The 14,513-nt window shown below is 39.2% G+C and overlaps 2 protein-coding genes across 19 annotated transcripts in view; one reads left to right on the top strand and one right to left on the bottom strand.

Moving 5' to 3' along the window:
- LOC129719173 (heparan sulfate glucosamine 3-O-sulfotransferase 6) overlaps nt 1–6,584 on the top strand; it is a 123,983-nt gene extending 117,399 nt beyond the window's left edge. For 17 of the 18 annotated variants that reach the window (XM_055670659.1, XM_055670657.1, XM_055670650.1 and 14 more), the window contains 2 exons: nt 3,988–4,199; nt 4,265–6,584. In XM_055670659.1, coding sequence (XP_055526634.1) covers nt 4,065–4,199; nt 4,265–5,236 — 1,107 coding nt within the window. In that variant the 5' untranslated portion in view covers nt 3,988–4,064 and the 3' untranslated portion in view covers nt 5,237–6,584. The remainder of the gene's footprint in view (nt 1–3,987; nt 4,200–4,264) is intronic. The other variant, XM_055670653.1, reaches the window with a different exon arrangement.
- A 353-nt stretch (nt 6,585–6,937) lies between these two features.
- Nucleotides 6,938–14,405, bottom strand: LOC129719174 (protein FAM32A). Its single transcript, XM_055670662.1, has 2 exons — nt 14,075–14,405; nt 6,938–7,267 (listed from the first exon to the last, which is right to left on the bottom strand). Exons 1-2 carry the CDS (start codon nt 14,318–14,320, stop codon nt 7,145–7,147), a joined length of 369 nt encoding a protein of 122 aa, XP_055526637.1. The 5' UTR covers nt 14,321–14,405; the 3' UTR covers nt 6,938–7,144.
- Between the last annotated feature and the right edge of the window lie 108 nt (nt 14,406–14,513).

Raw genomic sequence — 14,513 nt, 5'->3', positions numbered from 1 at the left:
GGAACTACGCGACGGTTAATTTAGAAAGCACGACGATTTTCCAAATAACGCGTTTTTTCCGTCGTTTTCTCAAATAACCCGGTTTTATTTTACACGTTTTTTTTTGCACGGTACGTAAAATCGTGGAAAAAAGAACTTTAATGGTTTTTTTTTGAAACTCTAACACGTTGCTTAAAAAACCACAAAAATAAAGCCATCACAATGTGTTCGTGCTTACCCGCGGGATTAAAACTAGTTTAATATATAAAATTGCCCTAGCTTCATTGGAAAAGATTTTCTGATGCTACATGTTTCAAGGTTTTTCTCGACTTCGTAGATCTCCACGCCGATGCTCTCTGGACAACATCTTTTTGTTTTATCATTTTGAAACAGACGATCTATGAATATGAAACCGTCGGGCAATTTGAGCTTTTGATTGATCTCCTTTCTCTGCTGCTCGAAGAGTTCGTCTTCTCTTGAGATTCTTAATTTTGTGACGAGAAACATGCATACAAAATTTTTTTTTTCAGTTTTGATTGCAAACATTTTCGAATGTTTCATATACACGGTGACAAAAAAGTCCGGTCACACTTTTTGGAGTCGCCTGTAGCCTACACGTTGCATCTCTCCGGTGCCATCTTTATGTCAAAAAAAAGGGTTAACTTTGCTACCCAAAGTGGCAGAGTTTCGTTTCTGTGCAGTTTGTTTACATTGAGTTGTTAGCCATGGCATAGTTAAGAGCAGCTGTTATCGCTGAATATGTGAAAGGGTACAAACCCGGACACATATTCAAACACCTAAAACCGCTCGGAATCAACCGGAAATTCATGTACCGGACCATAAATCAGTACCTAGAGACCGGAGGCACCGAGAACAAGGCACGATCTGGACGACCAAGGTCTATGAGAACTCCAAGGCTGAAAAAGATTATACGAGACTGGATTTGCCGAAATCCCGCCCAATCTGCACGGAAGCTGGCCAGGAACCTTAAAATGAACCGAGAATCAATCCGCCTGCTTCTGCGCAAGGATTTAAAACTTACACCGTACAAAAAACAGGTGGTTCATGGGGTTACCAAAGCTACAAAGGACAAGAGGTACCAACGGCCGCGGGAGTTGCTCGGCTGGCGCCCAGATGACGAGATTATTTTTTCGGACGAGATGCTGTTCGTTTTGGAGCAAACAGTCAATCGCCAAAATGATCGAGTTTAGAGTGTGATCCTCCAGCAAGCTCCTGCGGACAAGCTGAACGTTTCCCGGTTCCAAAATAAGACGTCAGTGATGGTTTGGGGAGCCATTTGCAAGAGAGGTAAACTGCCTCTTATTTTTATCGATAAAGGGGTCAAAATCAACGCAGCGTACTACCTGGACACGGTTTTGAATAGTGGCAAATGCCTCGGGCATCCCGACTCGAGGGGCCCCCCTAGACGAAGTGAAGATTTATTTTTGCTAGTCACCTTCCAGCGGTAGTGAGGGCGTAGCACAATTTTTCGTCGAAATTTTTTGAACAAAATTGGTCCCACGAAAAAGTCTGCCTCGGGCCTCCCAACGCCTTATAGCGGCTGGTAGCACCAGCGGTATAGACAGTTTCGGAAATTACAAATACAATTCAAATAACGTGCAGTATTCTTCCAAACATTGACTGCGTCCAACACAGATGTTGACGTTTTTCTAATGTTTTGAGCGAAAGTTTGAAAGCGCGAGGCCTTTCTCCCAACCAAAGAAAAATTTTGCCAAAGAATTGCGCATAAATGAGGCACCATTAGTGTGATTTTCATCAGAAAATTAGCCAAACTGCATTACCGAAATGGTAGGTAAACGGCTGGGCAAGTGTCACTTGAGACCCCATTGTGGTCATTCACCTCTGCCCAGCAACTCCTATCGCAACCTCCACGAGGTGCCGACCGGGATACGAGTAACCTTAGCGGAGATCCGGTAACCAACCCCCGGTGGAAACTATGGTCGTATGCTGACTGGGAAGGGGAATCGTACGCTGCTGTATCCCCATGTTAGGGGCGGCGTACAACAGCGTCTGACCCGAAGCGGGCGGCTGAATTACGAAACGCGGTGCCTCGCCAGCTATATCTATAAATTGTAAACAAAATTAATTACGAAGTTTACAACTTTTTTCGTAAAAATTCTATATCTCGAGATTGGCTCATATTACCACGGTGTGATAATTGTTTCTTACGTAAAATTTTTCGAGAAATACGATGAAACCATCAAATTTAATAAAATTAGCTGCATTGGCCGAAAAATGCAAATTTAGTTTAACATACAAAAATAATCTATCTGGTAACACTTCCGTCAAAAACAATATTTTTTCTGGATTCCTTGGTTTATTTTCTTCAAAATTCACCTATCACTATTTTTCGGGTGTCTTACGTCTATAAATTATAAAATAAAATAATAACGAAATTTACAAACTATTTTCGTAAAAATGTTATATCTCGAGATTGGCTCATATTACCTCGGGATGATAGTTGCTTCTTACGTAAAATTTTCCAAGGAACACGATGAAATTATCAAATTTCAAATAAAAATGGCTGCATTTGCCGAAAAATGTAAATTTAGTTCTCAAATACAAAAATAATTTATCTGGCAACACTTCTGGTCAAAAGTTGTATTTTTTCTGGATTCCTTGGTTTATTTTCTTTAAAAATCGTCTATCAGTATTTTTCGACATCTCACGTCTAGGAATTGTAAGAAAAAAAGAGATTTTTGACAAAAATTGCGCGACTTTGCAATAAAGAGGAGGGGGCCCTACAGAGCGGGGGGTATTCCAATCGACACCAAAATTGGGATTTTTCCAAAGAAACAGCAGATGAATAATTCCCCTAACTTTGAGCAAAATCTGTGATGGTCGTGTCCAAGTGGCTTGTACACTTCGTATGGAATGACCCATATCTATCATCACGAACTGAATTTTGCTGTCCTTGCAACTTACAACTTTTCATTATTTATCATCATGTTCTAGTCATTTTACGAGTTCTTGGACGTGTAGATTGATTCCTCCAATTATATAGTTAGACATATTTTGAATTTTTTTATTTAAAATTGTCGATAGTTCAGGTTTAACATTTTTTGCTGCTTTGAATTCTTGCGATTCTTCTGTTGTCAAGTTTTAAGCTTGTTTGTTTGCTTTCCAATAAATCTGCTTATTTAAAAAAATATATTTTCGTATTCGTATTATATTCGTATATTTGATTTCTTAATTGTTTGATCTATATTCAATTCAAATTCGATCCAAATCCATTATTCAATCGTATTCAATTCAAAACCAATCCGAATCTAAGACCGATCTAATTTAAATCCAAACGCAATTTAAAGTCAATCCACAACCAAGCAAAATCCAATCCAAATCCTACTAAAATCATATCAAATATTCATATTCAAACCGATTAAAATCCCGTCGAAAATCCAATCCCAATCCAATTCTGAGTTACTTCAAATCCGCTCAAAATCTAATCGAAATTCAAAACCACTAACAATCTAATCCGAATCATATTAAAATTCTCTCCAAATCCACTCACAATCCAACCCGAATCTTATACAAATCCTACCTGAATCCAATTCAAATTCAATCAATATCCAATGCAAGCCCACTCCGAATCCACTTCAAATTTACTCCTAATCCACTCGAAATCCATACAGTTTAGGAATAGTTCATTGTTTCCTAGACTAACATTTTATAGATTCTTTAGTTTCTAACTAAAGTTATTTTGAGAAAAAAGCAGAGAAAAAATCTTTTTCATGTATGAAAAGTTTCTTAAATTATCGATTCACCAAATTCTTAGATGTTGCAAATTCTACAGACGAGTTTGCGTGAAATCCCTCCTACGGCCAGACATGTGACCGAACCGCCGTTTGTTTGCTGCCTGCGGTTACGCCGTCTGGGTTGGGCTCGGGCTCGGACTCCGGGGGCTAATCTCGAACTGTACTCAACTTTGTGACATTAAGCCAAACCAAAACATTAACCATTCGCTTTTTTCTTTCTCTCTATTTGCAGTGAGCGTGTGTACAGCTCTAGCCCGTTTCATGTTTCGTGTGTAATCCAATCCGGAGCCGGAAAAAATCTCGACAGGAATGTTCCACAAATGGTATGCAAATCTGAGTAATCGTACAATCGCGATTACCATCGTCGTGTGCATCTGTATGCTGTACGTCTCCTACACATTCAATACGTGTCTGGTGGCCAGTATCAATCGGACATGGCGGAAGGTAGGTTCCGGCCACAGTTTCTTAGACTTTTGAGATTTTTTTAATGGTGATAATCTACTTTTCAGGCACACACAGGTCTCACGACAGTGACGACCCCTACAGAGGAGACGGAAGCGCCACAAATCAAAATTCTCGGTTCGATAGTTCGGATCGTTCCGCTGACCGGTGATGGTATCATCGGTTTTGAACCCAAAGGGTTCGTCAACGCGACCGACGGTTCACCCAAGTATCGTTTCCTTCGCCAGCAAGGACTGCGGCCCTCGCGCCACCTACCGGACGCTTTAATTATAGGGGTTAAAAAAAGCGGCACACGTGCTCTGCTGGAGTTTATCCGGCTACATCCGGATGTGCGAGCGGCCGGTTGCGAGGTACACTTCTTCGATCGTCACTATGCAAAGGGTCTGCACTGGTATCGGCATCACATGCCACCGACGATCGAGGGCCAAATCACTATGGAGAAGACACCAAGTTACTTCATCACCAAAGAAGCTCCCAAGCGGGTATATCACATGAACCCCGGCACCAAGCTGCTGGTGGTCGTTCGCGATCCGGTGACACGAGCGATTTCCGACTACACCCAGGCGCGCAGCAAAAAGAAGGACATGAAACGGTTCGAAGAGCTGGCCTTTCTCAACGGGACCTCCGGTGGCATCGTCGACACAGCCTGGGGGCCAGTCAAGATCGGTGTCTACGCCAAACATTTAGAGCGTTGGTTGGAGTACTTTCCCCTATCGCAGTTGCTCTTCGTTAGCGGCGAACGGCTGATAGCGGATCCGGCCGTCGAAATTGGCCGCGTGCAGGATTTCCTCGGCCTGAAGCGAGTCGTAAACGAGAAACACTTTTACTTCAACTCGACCAAAGGTTTTCCGTGTCTGCTCAAGTCCGAGGAGCGCTCGTCACCGCACTGTTTGGGGAAAACGAAGGGACGCAATCATCCCCGGATCGAACCGCAGGCCGTCGAGCGGCTGCGCGAGTTCTACCGGCCGTTTAATCTTAAATTTTACCAGCTAACCGGGATCAACTTCGGCTGGCCTTGAGCTGAGAACGCTGAATGGCTTAAGACATTAGATAGGTGTACATAAGTAGCTACAGAATGGGTACTGAAAAAATCTTATTTATACTAGAAACACACGTAGAGTTCCTAGATTAGGGTCCGAGACAAGGTGGAGAAGAGTTAGGTTCCCGTGAAATGTTTAGAACAATTTGTTGCCTATACCAAATGTTTGCGAGCGATATTAATTGGGTACCTAATTTAGCTATTGAGGTTATGCTAGTTTCATGTTGGCACAATTTTAGCCCCCTCTAGTTGGCTTTTTCCTAGGACGTTATTCGCTAAGTTATGCTGCGCAAAGCCGTGCGCAGGATTTTTGTTGAGAAAACACATTTACAGATATTTTATATTTAAAAAACTGCAAAAAATCACAATTAGATTCACCCACAACATTTCGAAAGATTGTCGCGGATACAAACCTTACTGCACTAACATGTTTTTCAATTGATTCTTCAATTTCAAACTGTCTGAGTTTGATATTTTCAATGTAAGGTAAACAGAAAGTTTAAATTAGTTTATTCTAATGAAGTTCGAACTATTTGTTTATTATTTGTACATCATTCTGAGAAAATGTGTTTGTACATTTCAGTGCGGTGATGACAATTTACCATGAACAGCGCACGGCAATGGCATAATGAATAAATTAACGACAGTTATATTTAGTAGAGTTGATGAATCTTTGTCTTTCATTGTTTTTTGCATTCAACACGCGGAAAAAATGGTACGATAATCATAACCAAGATTCCCATCTTATGAATCCCATTGAAACCAACGTTTTTGGGGGTCGACTGAGGTTCTATCAAATTCGTAAGAAAAAAAATCGCATTACCTGTGGAAAGTCCCGTAATATTAAGCCATTGTTGCACAACACAAATCAAAGAAATCCACTAATGAAAACACATCTAAAACTAGTCAGCCTATACACCAGAGAGACGCCGAGACACTCACCGTTAAGGCAACTGTCAACATCAAAACGGTTAACGGCAATGCAAAATTATACAGCTCGCCCGTTTTGATGTTGACAGTTGCCTTAACGGTGAGTGTCTCGGCGTCTCTCTGGTGTATAGGCTGACTATCTAAAACGGTGGCAGACCCACCGACGCGAGAAAATAAAAAAAAACGAAAACGACGCCACGCGTCTATGGTTACTTAGATTCGCACAAATAATATAATACCGGTGAAACAAATTGTTTCAAGCGCAAAATTTCGAAGTTCACCCGAAGGATCTCAACAATTTTAGCTTTAAGTAAATTTGCTAACATAAAATAAAAAAAAACCCGAAAGCGAAGGGTGAACGCATTTACCTATTGGAATAAAACGGATAACGATTTCGAGCCACAATGCTATTAATTACTCTGGCCTCAGTATCACAACCGGTACTTATAATTGAAATCAAACAGCTGAGCTTCCGAATCCCCTCCCTGTCATCTCATACCTGAGAGGTAGCAGCTTCTCCAGCAGGAACCGTTGGACATCACCATGCCAGTTCGTGTTTATCTTTAATTAAGCACCACAATGCACTTTTCCTCCGAGCTTCTTTCGTTCGCTCTCTCCCTTTGGGTCGTCGCTCGGAAGAAACTGCAAATTAAATGGATTATACAGTCTGTCTTCATAATAATCCGATCCGGGGGAATTGGCAGCCAACTCCGGGAATAAACTTTCGAAGATTGAGATTGAGTCAGTCGAGCAGGCAGCAGAGGAGACTTTATTAAATCCGAAATTCATCCTTCCGTACCATTGCTTAATTATGATAATCTTATTATAGACACCTAAAAATAATTCCTCCTTCTTTTTGTTCACACCCCCACCAGGGGGCTTCCCTGGTGAGAAAGAAGATTGATTTTCAATTGCTGACTTCCAGCAGAAGAGCAAACGTAAAAGCAGGTAAGTGTTTTTATTTGGTCCAGGACACCTTTGGGATGTCGAAATGTTCCGTCAGACCGTCCAGATGTTGATTGAACTGTTCCACCCGCTGCTTGTGGGTCATCGAGGCTTTCTCCATGATGCGTTTCTTTTGCTGTCAAATGAAAAATAAATCAGATTAAAGAAAATTGAACCACTAAACTACGACTAAATATTCCAGGTAAACCAGAATCGAGCGTAAAATCTCAGTTGAAGATGACAATGTTGAGTTGATGTGTTTTTCACAGATTTCTGAGCAAATAAAGGATTTTTTCTTTGAATGTATGTTTTTAGGGATATTTTATTATTTACTTGTAAAACTTTGAATACATCCTCGAAAAGAAATGGAATCTAATTGATAGTTTCAATCGAGCCGAAGACAGCCGTTCATCTACTTTTTTTGCTGCTTGTCAAAAAATTTGAGAGACTCGTAGTTTCATGATCCGAGTTTCCTACTGATTTTACGGTTGGCTTGTAAGATCTTCGCCAACTCCCTTGGCCGCCGGGGGACCATCGTGACAGAACTGTTTAAAGTTTCGCGGTGGCACCATAACGTTGATCACCCGTCCCTAACATGGAGAACAGACGCTATTTTGAGCCGCGCCATCGCATCGTGGTGAACAGACGCTCGGGTTGGCGAAGCATTTCCTCTACTGCCGAACGCTGTTTATCGTGTCTCATCCTCTCACTTAGCTATTGCCGGATTAAAGGCCCAAGCACAATGGATACGTTTGCGTTTCGTTGACGTTAATTTGACAGGAAATGTATGGGCTAATTGTGAAATTGCCGCAAACGCAGCCGCAACGAATCAATTGTGTTTTAACCTTAACAGCATTGTTCAGACTACGCCAACCAGCTGTGTTCATGTTTGAGCTGGCAACCTGCGGAGCCTAGATCCTTGCAGGATGAACACAATTGGACGTCCTTGGACGTATCAGTCACGAGGTCAGCCGAACGCAATCGGGCGATTACCCGTCTGCTGTGAATCAAGCGAAGGCAAAAGCGGGGGCCTTCTATTCTCACGGGTGGCGAGTCCTTACCAAGGTGCGGCAACTATAACTATAGATAGAGAAGGGACAGAATTCCGTTGGTCTTTCAATCGCAAACCCCTGATACATTTTGAATATCTATTCCAGCACTTTATCATCACGATCTACTAAGACGCTCATAAAAAATTATTTTCAAATTTTACCTCTTGTAGATATTTTTCATTTTCTTTGATATGCATGATAGTTTTGGACATTTACCTTTCTTTTGTAGTTTTTATAAAAGGAATCAAAGTTTTGAAAAAAAAGCTTTTTTAGATAATTGAAATGTAAAAATTCAGTTAAAAATGTAATAGTCAAAATTAGGGAATAATCAGCCCCAGCACCAAATTTTTTCAAAATTATTTAGTAATAATTGATTTCTATCGTGAATTTTTAAAATAAATCTACGTGCAAGTGTTGTTGAATATCTACATGCGAAAACTTGAGCAAAAAATCTGCATTTGCATGACTTTTCAATCAGACCTACTTAAATTTCATACATTTTTGAAGGGACCATAACAAAAAACTGATTTTAAGATGAGGTGTTTCACAAAAAAAACTCTATTTTGTCGTGTTCAACGTACAGATAGGACATCGCAGTATTTAGCAATTGTTTTTCTTCTAAAATTTTCCACAACTTTCAGCAAAGGAAGCTATCTCGTATATTGAAAATTTGTAGAAATATTTTTTTTATCTAACTGTTAGGTGGGTTGATCGAAAAACCTAAAACGCCAAAAGTAAAGCCTTGTTCCATGAAACAATTTTGCTGAAGACATTGAGTACATAAAATCAATTTTTCACGGTCAAATCTAAAGCGATCATGATTTTTTTTTTAATTAAGACCACTGTGCACTGTGGGATTTTCAAATAAATCTTTTCACCAATTGTTAATGTCTTGAAATGTAATACTTGGAATGTGTAGAAACTATTTTGGAAGTTATTTCATAAAATGGAGGTTGAAAAATGTGCTTTACAACAAGTATTTCGTTGTTTTGTATCACTTTTTTGTACTTTATGACTTTCAAAAGGGTATTACTCAAAAATTTCCATGTACGATGATTTTGAAATTTTGACCAGAGATTCTGGACGTCATAACAAATCGAATGGTGTACTCAGATCCTTTAGTGCATTTTTTGTTATAAAAACGGTCTGGGGGAGCATCGTGTTGTTGTCTCCACAAACACTTTGAGACGAAGTTCTTATCACCGGACAGTAACAAGTTCCCTGACACCTGTCAGTTTGTAATTGATCGATACAAACTTGTCGTAACACATGACTTGAACAATATTTTTTGTTCAGATCTATCGGCAAAATTCAGATTTCTCGAATCCATGCGAATTATTTATATATTTTCGGCAAAGTTTCTGCTTGAGTCCCCATTTTTTTTTTATTTCCAGCACATTTTCCGGGTTTTGGAGCAGTTTTTCAAAAACATCCGGCATTTCGGATGATCACCTAATATTTTTTGAAACAGGCAACATTCAAACGTGATGCATTGTTGAAAATTGTAAGGCGACATCCATGAGTTACGTAACGCAAAAAAATCGAATTTTCAGACGAACGCGGCACGTATCACTGGATTTTTAAAGCAAGACATTTTGTTTAAACGCGGGACTATCCTTTAAAATCCTTTAGTTGAAATTGAACATACGGTTGTTTAAACATCGCGTGAGTTTATTATTATTGCAAAACATTGAATTTTGCTCAATTTTTAAGAGAAGTCGATTGGTACGTTTGGCTCTACTCTGCGTTCCTTGATCATAATCCTTGTTTTTTGAAGTTATGTTATGGCCTTCTTAAAGGGAAGGCAGCAGTTTATTTTCGTTACGTAACGTTGCGTAATTTATGGATGCCGCCTTGCTGAACGAAGAAGGATTAAGGTGAAACGGGATTGTGGCCTTTTCCTATACAATTTTGAGGTTAGAGTTCTTTTTACTTCTGTATTTTGGTCGTAAAAAATTCGGCTTCCACTAAATAAACAGCACTCAAATTGCTACTTCAGGCATGCAACAGTTGTGAAAACGATTGAGCAAAGTTTCATGTACGTAGTTTTCATAAATCAAGAAAAAATTAGATTGCAAAATTTGAATTGATCGCGACCACGTCCCGTTTCACCTTAACCGGGGACAAGTTTTTTCCTCTTCCTAAGCGGTACGATCACAGCATCCTTAGTTTTTGCTAGAACAGGACGTGACAAGAGAAACCAAAAATCACCCAAAATTCTGTCGAAGTGCCGTCTCTGATTGGCGATCTAGTATGGCGCACCGTTGAATTTCATTATCAGTGGATACGGATACGGTTGGCCGTGCTACACAAATTATTGATGTTTTTCGTTAACACTGTTTGTTCCTACTTAAGAAGTGAATAAACTTGCGTTAGGTTGAACAATTTCAGGAGATTTTCTCCATCTCACATAAAATGTTGCGCAAAAAGAAGTTTTCAGGTGTTGGTTGTGAGTTTCAAGCGGAGCAAATTCTTTTGATATATTTGGCACCGCCGACAAGCGCCATGCTGAAAAATCAAAATGTTTCATGAGGGTAGTTTAAATCGAAAAGAAGAATAACTAGAAGCCACTGGTTGCGTCCTGTGCTGCTTTAGGGTTTTTGTGTATAAATTTGTATAAATTGTCAGTCGATGACAACTCATCAGAGATGCCAGATGTTTTTGAAAAATGTCTGCAATTGCTCGAAAAACCGGAAAAATCTGCTTGAAGTCTGAAAAAAATTCTCCGTTTTTTGAAAATATTTCGCTCACGCAGACAAAAGTCTTCACACATTTTAAGAAAGTCTACGCAATCATAAGGAGACTCTAACAAAAATCTGCAGAAACTATGGAAAATCAGCAAATATCTGCGAATCAATGAAAATCTGCACACGAACTCTAAAAATCTGCGTTTTGCAAGCGAATCTGCACATCTGGTATCCATGCAGCTCATTGTTTTTTTTTTTTTTGGCATCTCCAACATTTTTGCATCCGAACCGAACTGTTAAAATACACTGTCAATGAGAAGTACTCTTTCCGATGAGAAATTTATTACAGCAATGATTATTTTTACTCATCTTCAGCTTAAATACTGCCTTTTGTGACCATTTTGTGGTAAAATAGTAGCTTTAACGATATTTTAGTGGCCTCAAAGAGTGACTCGCTACCAGCCTGGCCTAAACCAATAACGTCTGTAAAAAAATTCACTGGTGAACGAACTAATCAATTTCGATTGCATGTGGCATTCCTGTTATAGAGTGTTCGAGAGTTGTTTTCCAAATCCAAAGCGGAGCCTTTAGAACAGGGGAATTTAAACGTCAAAATTTTGCCTACCAATCATCAATTCATTACGGCGTCAATATTTCATTTCAAATGCCTACAAAACCTATCTTATTCATTGAAAGTGCACATTGTACTGAAAACAAACGTTGAGTTCTTGTTTTTTCCATCTAAACGATATTTATTCGAGAATAAGTTTACCGACAATTTGAGACGTTTACTCTTTTGCACTAGTTTTAGGGCAAACCCACCAGAAAGTGGGTACCAGAAACGCTGGTACAAGAATCAATGAGTGGTAGATGGAAAATGTATGGAGTTTGACAGCCACAAGAGCCCCTTGCTTTAGAATGACCACAACAAAAAATGTTGAAAAGCTCAACCCTAAGTGTAGCAGATTTAGCAGACCGGGTTCAGCTTTCAAGTCTTGACGCTGCTTAAATAACAAGTAAAGTCGTATAATCCGTTGCTTCTACTTCTGAACTACTTCCAAGTAAATTTCAGCTTAATTTTATGGAAAAAAACTCATTTTTAATACTTTTTTTTTTGAAAAGTTGCTATCGACCAGGGTTTGACATTAACGAACAGATATTTTGGACTCGGTGTGTGTCGATACATAATTCACTCATACACTCTGTTAGCTTTGCTGGGATGTAACAAATGCATAGCGTTATATAGCAAAAGTATTTTTGTTACAAATACTAGTGAGCTCACAACTAACCGAAACTTCATCGAACTCTTTAAAGAATTGTGTAAACTAGACTTTAGTAAAATTTACCAAATTTAGTGACGGTTTCTGGGGGTTTTAGTTTATGTCTACTCATTCAGGCACGCATCCAGGTCAACTCATCCATGCATTCTGCATGACCCAAGATTTTCAGGGTGGCGAAAAAGGTTTCAAAACCAAATTCCCTGATATACCCTGAAATTTAACGTTAATTTCCCTGATATTTTTCAGCATTCGGCACAAAAAATTACAACGTAGATCAACGCAAATCTGAAATCCCAGTGAATATAGTATTCAATCGGATATAAAACCGAACAGTAGATTGCCCGAATTAACATTTTGTGCTGAAAAAAAAAATTTGCGCTAGAAAGGCGGTTAAAAAATCGCGTCTTGGTTTAAAAAAAAATCCCTGAATACTTTTTAGTTTTCCCTGATATTACCTGATTTCCCTGGTCGAAAAATGAATTCCCTGACATTCCTGATTTTCCAGGTTTTCGACACCCTGGGTTTTGATGAGAAAAAAAAACAGATTAATTTTTTTACGCTGTAATGAACAAATATTGACCAATCAACTAAAATACAATAGAAACAAACCAATTTAGATTTTCTATGCTACTTGCAAAGCTAACACGTCACAGCCTCACTAGTACTGATGTAATTGTCAGTCCAGAATACCTTATCATTTACGTACGCTAACTATCGACTAAAATGCATTAACGAACTTTGCTTTAGTGGAAAAACTGATGAAATTAAACGAATAAAACAAGCAAGCAAGCTCTCTGGACTGTCAAAAGCGTGAGATTAGATCACTCCGTGCATTGGTGCCTATGAAAAGTAGAGGCTTTTGTATTACCCAGGTTTGCGCCTATGCTATTGCACTTGGTTGGTATTTAACATGTGTTCTGGTCACGTTTCTAGGGTGGCGAAAAAGTTTTCAAAATCAAATTCCCTGATTTTCCCTGAAATATATTAATTTCCCTATTTTTCAGCATTCGGCACAAAAAAGGGCAACGTAGATTAATGCAACTCTGAAATCCCTGTGAAAATTTCATTCAGATACTAAACCGAACCGCAGAGTTCCAGAATTAACCTTTTATGCTAGGAAAATCAGTTTTTTCGCTAGAGAGTCGTTAAAAAAAGAATCGCCTCTCGGTTAATTTTTTTTCCCTGAATGTTTCATTTTCCTCTGATATTCCCTGATTCCCCTGATCGACAAATTGTTTATCTGGCATTCCCTGATTCTCCAGGTTTTTCCGGATTTCGAGGGAACATTTTTAGATTATGTAACGCGAAATTTGACAATTTTCATTCGTAACGCAAGTTTGTATGATGGCCTCGCGCAGCGTAACATTTCACTGAATTTGATTCAGGACAGACGATTACTTTGCCTCACCCTAATGCACACTGCACACATGCAGTTTTTGTGATGATCATATTTTGCAAATAAACGGAATGAGATTTTTCGGCCCGTTTTCAATCTGTGGTGATTTTTTACTTAATCTTTCATTTAATCAAAAAGTCTGCGACGTAACTATTTCATTTCATTTAAAAACTTTGCGTGAGAAACGGGTAAAAGCAACGCCGGCGAACTTATCGACAGAGCAAACTAAAATGACAACTGAAGCTTTTTTCACTTCATAATGGATAAAAAACACATTTTTTCTGAGAAAATTTTTCGATAACACGTACAAGTTTACTCATTAACACTCATTTTTCGACACCCACGTATATCATAAAATGAGTAAAAATTCATCCATTGTTGGATTTTCAACTCCTACCGTGTATGGGTCTCGTGAACATTTTCCATCTTCTACACTAAAATAAATAACTGTCTGTTTCACACAATCTTCTAAAAAACTTCCAATATACTACAGTACTTAAGAATAGTAAAAATCATTACTGCACTAACCATTTTATCCTGCATATTTTTAAAGGCGGCTTCCGCCTTCGTCAGTATCCGCCCGGATGCCTGCGGCTGGCCCTGGCTGCTACTCGTAGTATTGCTGCTACCGCCGCTGCTTTGCTCCATTGTTTTTTCCAACTTTTCCCGCAGCTTTTCCTTGTCCTTGCTTTTTTTCTTCTTCTTTTTCTTAATTTCCGCATCGCACTTCAGCTTCAGCTTGCCCTTGCTAACGTGCTGATACTCGTCGGACATTGTAAGAATCAAATTAAATTCACACTGATTTTACGACTCAACTTCGATTCGAATGAAAATATAAACAAGCTCGAAGAATGAATGACGTTCGTGACGTTCGATGCTGCATGGGCGGGCACAATGAACGCGACTTATTTTGGGTATATTTTTTTGAACGTGCAACACCAATGAATGAAACGAAAAGCAAAACTTA

The sequence above is a fragment of the Wyeomyia smithii genome, chromosome 1 (genome assembly GCF_029784165.1).
Source record: "Wyeomyia smithii strain HCP4-BCI-WySm-NY-G18 chromosome 1, ASM2978416v1, whole genome shotgun sequence".
Lineage (NCBI taxonomy): Eukaryota > Metazoa > Arthropoda > Insecta > Diptera > Culicidae > Wyeomyia > Wyeomyia smithii.
The sequence above is the reverse complement of the archived record's forward strand: the minus strand, read 5'-3'. Positions and strand labels throughout refer to the sequence as shown.